Genomic DNA, 7,293 nt, shown 5'->3' with positions numbered 1-7,293 from the left:
CTCTCGCAAATGAATTTTCTGCTATCAAAATGAAAAAAATAAAATGTAAAAAGGTTTATTGCTTTTATAACATTATACACATAATTATTTTACAATACATATGAAAATATCCTAGCAAGTTCTCCAGTCATCTGTGTAGCACTCCAACTTCGTGACATCAGCTTGTTCTTGAGCAGTTTGTCTTCCATATTCATCCACACAGCGGCACATACCTCGGCGACATTGTATCCTCCTGAAGTTACCGTTCTTGCAACAAACTGGCCTTTCTGGCGACGCCCTCATTATGTTCGCTGTTTGAGCACAATCTGTAAAACAAAGTATAAATATGGCTTGCTTGCAATAATTATTTTAACGGAAACTTGCTTGTAATAATTATTCTTATTCTATTGTAACAAAGTATACAAACTACTATTTTGTTTGTATGCAAACCAGGGCCCCGATTCTCCTAATTTTACTTAAGAGGACGAATTGGAATTTTTGGCGCCAAGGATCTCAATTTTTCTCAGTAAATACAAAACGGATCAAAATAAAACTTGGTTACCTGAAAGTTCATGATATAAATCTTATTTTGTTAGACGTCAAAACATGATTAGGTAACTTTTATAACAGAGAAAAATATATCAAACATACCTCTTTTTAAAAAGAGATTCACATATTATGGGCAAACGGGACCGATTTAAGCCTCTTAACTTTTTTAGTAGTTGAGTATATACATACTCTTTAAAATTGTAGAAGGAATTTTTATCAAATTATCATTTCAAAATAATAAAATTACAAAACCATTTTGTCGCTTACGACTTTTAGTTATAAGCTAGCGCGCGTATTGTTATCGTCGCCCCGCTCAGACGCTCCGACCCCTTTTGGCGCCTTAGATGCGCGTGCCGGTTATGGAATTATTGTTGACCAATTCGTCGCCTTAAGCGTCATACGATTCACGTTCGACTCGATTCGACTGAGGTCCAATCCCGACTCGATTACGATTGAAGCGTATGTGGCATTCCGCTATTTTTTCTTTGAAATAAACATTTTTATCCTTTTCTGTCATTCAATAATGAATCATTTTGTCTGCAAATGATTTACGATTGCAAAATGATTGTACAGCAAACTACCGTATAGACCAAAATCACCAAAATAGCAGACCAATCGCACACCAATCAAATGTCAATCGAATAGGTACGATTGGTCTTTTATTAATAGCAGAATGCCCGATATGGTTAAAACTGCTATTGCGATCATATTCGATTCGATTTCTATTCGATTTTGACAATATTAACTTAGGAGAATCGGGCCCCTGGATTATGCATAGTTACTGTTGTTACAGCCTTTTTATCGTCCCACTGCTGGGCACAGGCCTCTTCTCACACGGAGAAGGATTGAGCATTAATCACCACGCTTGCTCAATGCGGGTTGGTGATTTTAGACTATATAGTCCAGGTTTCCTCAAGATGTTTTCCTTCACCTTTTTATAAGCCATTGGTGTCCAAGATATACTTAGAAAGTACGTACAAACTTAGAAAAGTTGCATTGGTACTTGCCTGACCAGGGGCCCGATTCTCCTAAGTTAATAATGTCAAAATCGAATAGAAATCGAATCGCAATATGATCACAATAGCAGTTTTAACCATATCGGGCATTCTGCTACTAATATAAGACCAATCGTATTCCAACGACATTCGATTGGTTTGCAATTGGTCTGCTATTTTGGTGATTTTTGGTCTTTACGGTAGTTTGCTCTACAATCATATTGCAATCGTAAATCATTTGCAGACAAAATGATTCATTATTGAATGACAGAAAAGGATAAAAACGTTTATTTCAAAGAAAAAATAGCGGAATGCCACATACGTTTCAATCGTAATCGAGTCGGGATTGGATCGCAGTCGAACGTGAATCGAATGTTGCTTAAGTAAAATTAGGAGAATCGGGCCCCTGGAATCGAACCGACCCCCTCATACTCGAGAGGTTGGTTCTTTACCCACTAGGCCACTACGACTTACAATGCCTGATAAAATTATAGTCGCGATCATAGACTGTAAGATAACATTAGGATTGAAATAAGTAAGTAGAGGACCAGTTTTTTGTCTTTATATACAGATTCCAAATAGCTACCACCAGCGGTTTTACCTTTCTTGAGGAAGCTACAAGTATTTCCCACACCCGGATAAAATGCACCCTATATTCCGATACATCTCATGTAACTTTATCTGCCAAGTTTCAACAAAATCCACTCAATTTCTTGCGAGAAAAAGGATCCATTTAACGTTTACTACTTTCGTGTTTATTTTGAAAATGAATTACGAAAACTTACTGCAATTCATAGTGTCGAAATCGCTTGATGTGGGCAATGCTTCATAGTCGTCAATTTGGTGACCACGCTCGTCGATACAGATTTTTCTGCAAATAAATAAAACATATTCAAAACTATACAAAATATCTTAACGATTTTCCTTAAAATGAGGGGGAATGAATGTACATACAAGATGCACTACCTACAAATGGAGAACACTAGAAAAACAAGCTTTTATGAATGCACGTAAAAATCATTTTGCGAGGGTTTTCTAGTTAGTCCAAACACAGCTATGTATGATAAGAATTTCCAGTTTTTATCTTCCGACTCTACCATCAGTTCAGTTCGACAGTGCCATATTGATGAACTAGCTTCTGCCAGCGGTTTCACCCGCATCCCGTGGGAACTACTTCCCGTACCGGGATAAAAAGTAGCCTTCCTCGATAAATGGGCTCTGAAAGAAATTTTCAAATCGGACCAGTAGTTCCTGAGATTAGCGCGTTCAAACAAACAAACAAACTCTTCAGCTTTATAATATTAGAAATACACACAACTGACAATTTTCTTGACGCTATGATAAAGACTAACGTAGTTCTAACTGAAGATTAGTAAAGAAATTTACTAGTATCATGTTTAATGTCATTGTTATTACTTACGACCCAGTCCTAGTCATAGCAATTCTAGTAAAGGTCCCATCAGGCAAGCACTCAGGGAAGGTATTGTGATAGTCCACATTGTACCCTTCCTCTTCACTCTTGAGGATTAGAGCTATCTTCTCCTGCATGTCTTCCAAGCAAGGAGTCGTGAAGTTGTACGGAGGCTCGCCTTCTGAGTATTGCGGGAATAAGTCCGTTTCTCTGTCGTCTGGAGATTATAAAATAAAAAGAGCATTAGAATTTCATCATCATCATCAGCCTATCGCAGTCCACTGCTGGACATAGGCCTCTCCAAGTGCACGCCACTGAGATCGATTTTCGGCTTCTCGCATCCAGCTCCTGCCAGCCGTCTTGCGCAAGTCATCACTCCACCATGCCTGAGGATGTCCTACACTAGAAATTAAATGACGATAATAAGAAGGCAGTGGATGTTAGTATGACGGCTGATATAGAGGAATGGAAACAAAAAACATCTTCAACTCATCCTATATAACTCGGACAAAGGGCAAGAAGTTTAACCTGATTTTTTCTAATAAGAATAGAATCTTATCCTCCACTCCCACATTTCACAAGCTTTTATTATCTAGTTATATAGTTATTTTCCTGATTTTCATGCACTATAGATAAAAGTATTACCTAGGCTTTGTTGGAGGGGTGAACGTCTCTGATTAATAAGTATCTTTACTAAATAGAAGAGTTTATTGTTACAAAGTTCACCTTTTTATTGAATACGAAAAAACTTTTCTTTGGAGGCACAGTTAATACCCCGTTATTATTTCACGAACAAAATTACTTACAGCAAGGCAACTCGGAAATCGGATGAGTATCAAGATCAATACTCTCGCTGACATCTACAATGACACCAGTCTGTTTATTGACACAGTAGCAAGTCCTGCCGATGCACTGGATCGGGAAGAAGTTCCCATCAGATGTGCATCGGGGCCCAACCACTGGGGTCGGCACTCCTGGCGATATCCGCTGTTTTAGACGCTCGTGGAAACGGGAACAACCTGGGAATTGAAATGGTGTTTTGTGAAATCTGGCTAATCCAGCCGTAGTGGTCCTATACGTTAGCTGTGTTAAGTGGCTTGGCCCAAACAAGGCGAGTGTTAAAATGAGCCCATCTCCTAATGGAAGCATCATCTGTCTGTAGCTTTTTCCAACTACATAAATGTATTGGTATAGGCTTCCAGTTTAATCAGAGGTGAGAGTAGAGAGGTGGCTGAGTACTATCTGTACCAATATATAATATATACCGCCAACTATCCCTTCTTGGCTCTATTACTTGTTGATTGGCAGTAAACTTGAAACTTCTGTTGAATTTAAAGAACCGTAAAAATGTATACTTACCGCATTCCAAATTCCGAGTCGTGATAGCTCCTAAGTTCAGCACTTCACCAAATATACGGTTTCCTTCTTCAGATTGGCAGAAACATCTGGAAATAAGAAAGGTCTAGTACAGAAATAAATAGAATATAAATTCTCTGAACATTTCCATAATCTCGGGACATTTCATTTCATGACTGGAATGACGAATATATTCAATGTGGAAGTAAATAGTAAAGTAATTTCTTCCCAAATAGAAGAAAGAAATTCTTCGAAAGGATTACGGAAATTTCGATCTACCCAAAACCTTTACGAACGGTCCATGATCCTCAATGAAAAAGTCGGGGTTATTGAATGCTAGATGAATATTAACATCAAAGAAATGAAGGCAGAACTAGCATGTACTCACGTGTGTGCAGGTATGCACTCGTAAGGAGCGAACATCCCTCTTCCATCGCAGTGCGGCCTCTGCTCCAGGGAGCCTATCAGACCTTTTTCCTCCCGATCATCGTAGGTATCTTGCGCGGTATGGCATTCTGACTTCACTGGAATTTGATAACATAACATGTTTAGTAACGAAGAGGTGATTGGAAATTCCTAAGGGAAAGCACCTCACACATTTGAGAGAGAGGTCAGACTAGTGAGTCCAGTAAACATTTACTCTATCATCTTCTACTTAAAATGTGGCTTCTTGCTTTAGCGGTTCACCATATGGATTGAACTATAGACCAGCTTGAGTTCTACCTGCAATATTACGGAAGATATCTAATAAAAAAATTGCAGTCATCGAACATTGCGCAGAAACCTTATTTTTAAGCACCAGTAGGTTTCGGAGATGAGTGGCCGATTACAAGGTGTATGTGCAATTTTCTCTCCTGAAAACCTTAGTCCATCGATTTGATAAGCTTATTTTGACCTTTTAAAACCTTTTATCCATCGATTTGATAAGCTTATTTTGACCAGCGATCATCATTTTAAAATGCAATTCTATACATATATCACATCAATATCTTTTTCTATTGCCATAAACATAAAAGATGTATTTAACAAAACATACTTCTAGTGCAAGTGGTCCACGAGTCTTCATCAGCAGTGCAAGTGAGACCGTCTCCACATCTTCCTATCGTGGTGCCCATGCCGGGACCGCCCGTTGAGCAGTGCTCACCTTCCCCTGAAACATCAGTATCGGTTTAGTATGGAATGCTTTAGGATCTTTTTATGCAATGATTAAAGAAACTAGCGACTGCTAAGGTGTGTAAAGCACAAGCAAACTAAAATAGCATTCAATTCTTAGAAACCTATTAACGTAACTTTCGGCATTTAATTGTTTTTCATAAATCTGTACCCTGTGAATAAACATAAATAGGCCATTTTTTTTTATTTTTTTGGATTCACGATTACCTTCATAGTAAACCTTCGCGTCATCTGTTAGCTGACAATTTAGTCTGCAGTGTTCGGGAGCTCTTAACAAGTCTTAAGTATTTTGATAGACGAGAGTTATAATTCCTCCAAATCTCTCAAACTCCAAATCATGTACTTAGGTAGATAAATACATTACCATAGAAAACGAGGCAGTAGTCACAGCAGTTGCATATGGTTGGCGAACGCATCCTCAATCCCCTGTGCGTCGCGTTGTTCACGTTGCAGTGTATCGCAGGCTCTGCGCAGCCTTCCTCGAAGCGGTATGTCTGGGGACGAGAATTTTATATGCAGGAGCTGGGAGTAGGAAAGCATTTAATCTTATGCCAGTGCTGGTATTTTATTTTAAAAAATTTAGAAATCGTATCTAACAGTTAACAAGTTGCACCTAAACAATGATGATGCTGTAGTTTTGTGAAACATACCGACTAGACTACTGCTGGAGCTGCAAGATTGTCGAAAGAGCTACCGCGGCCCTGGTACACAAAGGGGTCCAGAAAGAATAAGGGTAGTGGATGTAAGTCAGTAAGAGTCTGACGCTCCCTCACGCTGCACCCACTGTCGAGGGTTACCTATGTGACGATATTCACAATATATTTATAATCTGAGAAAGTTGTCAAGAAAAATCCTGTGTGAATTCACACTTCCACATCATCAGCTTTTTCTGGTTCTCGGGCTTTTCACTACTGTACATCAGAGTAGCGAACTGTTTGTGGTCAAACAATCAACATAGCAACACACTGGTATCCTACCTCACCTCCACATACCTTAATATTATATGGTCTAATCCTTTGTCGTTCATACTTTTATAATTTTCTACCATGAAACCTACCTAACAGTTAGTTTCGTACTTATCATAAATACTTAAAATTTTTCCTGAAGCTTTTCTCCGAGCAATTATGTATGCATCATCATCATCTTTTAACCAAAAAGGAAATGCTACTTTCAGTTTATTTAATTATTGAAATATATATGATGAATCAGTCGGAATGCGGAATTTCATTCTCAATAATTAGTCATTGTCACTAAGGATCCGGAACTCAATAACATTGTAATAATTTGCAGTTGGACTTTTAAAGGACAGTGACAAAATGAGATATTTCTAAACTACGTTTTTAATAACTTACCCTACAAAATCCAGGTTCACACAACACATCATTACTTCCCACAAAATAAAACAAAGAACACGAAACAATTACTAAAAATAACTTAAAATCAGCCATTTTGATTGTCAGCAAACATCGCACTGATTTGTGTGAACAATGTTATCTAGAAATATACTTATTATTGTAATTATCGGACAGATAATCTGAAAGTTAAAGGAAGTTATGACGTGTTGATAAAAAATCGGTAGTGTCCTTTCAAGAAAATATATGTTTTTACCATTACTAGCCAGTAATGTCCCACTGTGGGACAATGGCCTCCTTATCTCGTTTAGTTCTACACTTCCCGATCCTTCGCCCGTGTCAATAACAGTCTCGACGATAGGCGTTTAGATCGTCACGCAATCTCTTCCGGGGCCTACCCCACCTGCGGCGTCCATCCTGAGGTGTCCACTGGGTGATAATAGTGGCCCATCTCTCCGGATGCATTTGGCTGACGTGA

The 7,293-nt window shown here is 38.5% G+C and overlaps 1 protein-coding gene across 1 annotated transcript; it reads right to left on the bottom strand.

Annotated features, from left to right (window-relative positions):
- Positions 1–39: 39 nt before the first annotated feature.
- Positions 40–6,973, bottom strand: LOC124643503. Its single transcript, XM_047182505.1, has 9 exons — positions 6,816–6,973; positions 5,828–5,957; positions 5,327–5,440; positions 4,679–4,814; positions 4,294–4,379; positions 3,741–3,953; positions 2,944–3,151; positions 2,309–2,394; positions 40–305 (listed from the first exon to the last, which is right to left on the bottom strand). The coding sequence occupies exons 1-9, from the start codon at positions 6,909–6,911 to the stop codon at positions 112–114; spliced, it is 1,263 nt and encodes a 420-aa protein (XP_047038461.1). The 5' UTR covers positions 6,912–6,973; the 3' UTR covers positions 40–111.
- Between the last annotated feature and the right edge of the window lie 320 nt (positions 6,974–7,293).

Source organism: Helicoverpa zea, chromosome 27 (genome assembly GCF_022581195.2).
Source record: "Helicoverpa zea isolate HzStark_Cry1AcR chromosome 27, ilHelZeax1.1, whole genome shotgun sequence".
Classification (NCBI taxonomy): Eukaryota; Metazoa; Arthropoda; class Insecta; order Lepidoptera; family Noctuidae; genus Helicoverpa; species Helicoverpa zea.
Note: the sequence above shows the minus strand (reverse complement) of the source record. Positions and strands in the feature narration are given on the sequence as shown.

Bases quoted from the DNA above. Each gene is read 5' to 3' on its own strand.
- LOC124643503 (XM_047182505.1), bottom strand. From the start codon at position 6,911: ATGGCTGATTTTAAGTTATTTTTAGTAATTGTTTCGTGTTCTTTGTTT. The intron at 4,815-5,326 runs GTATGTTTTGTT...ATCAAATTCCAG, and splicing joins GTGGACCACTTGCACTAGAA to TGAAGTCAGAATGCCATACC. The intron at 3,954-4,293 runs GTAAGTATACAT...TTCAATTCCCAG, and splicing joins GACTCGGAATTTGGAATGCG to GTTGTTCCCGTTTCCACGAG.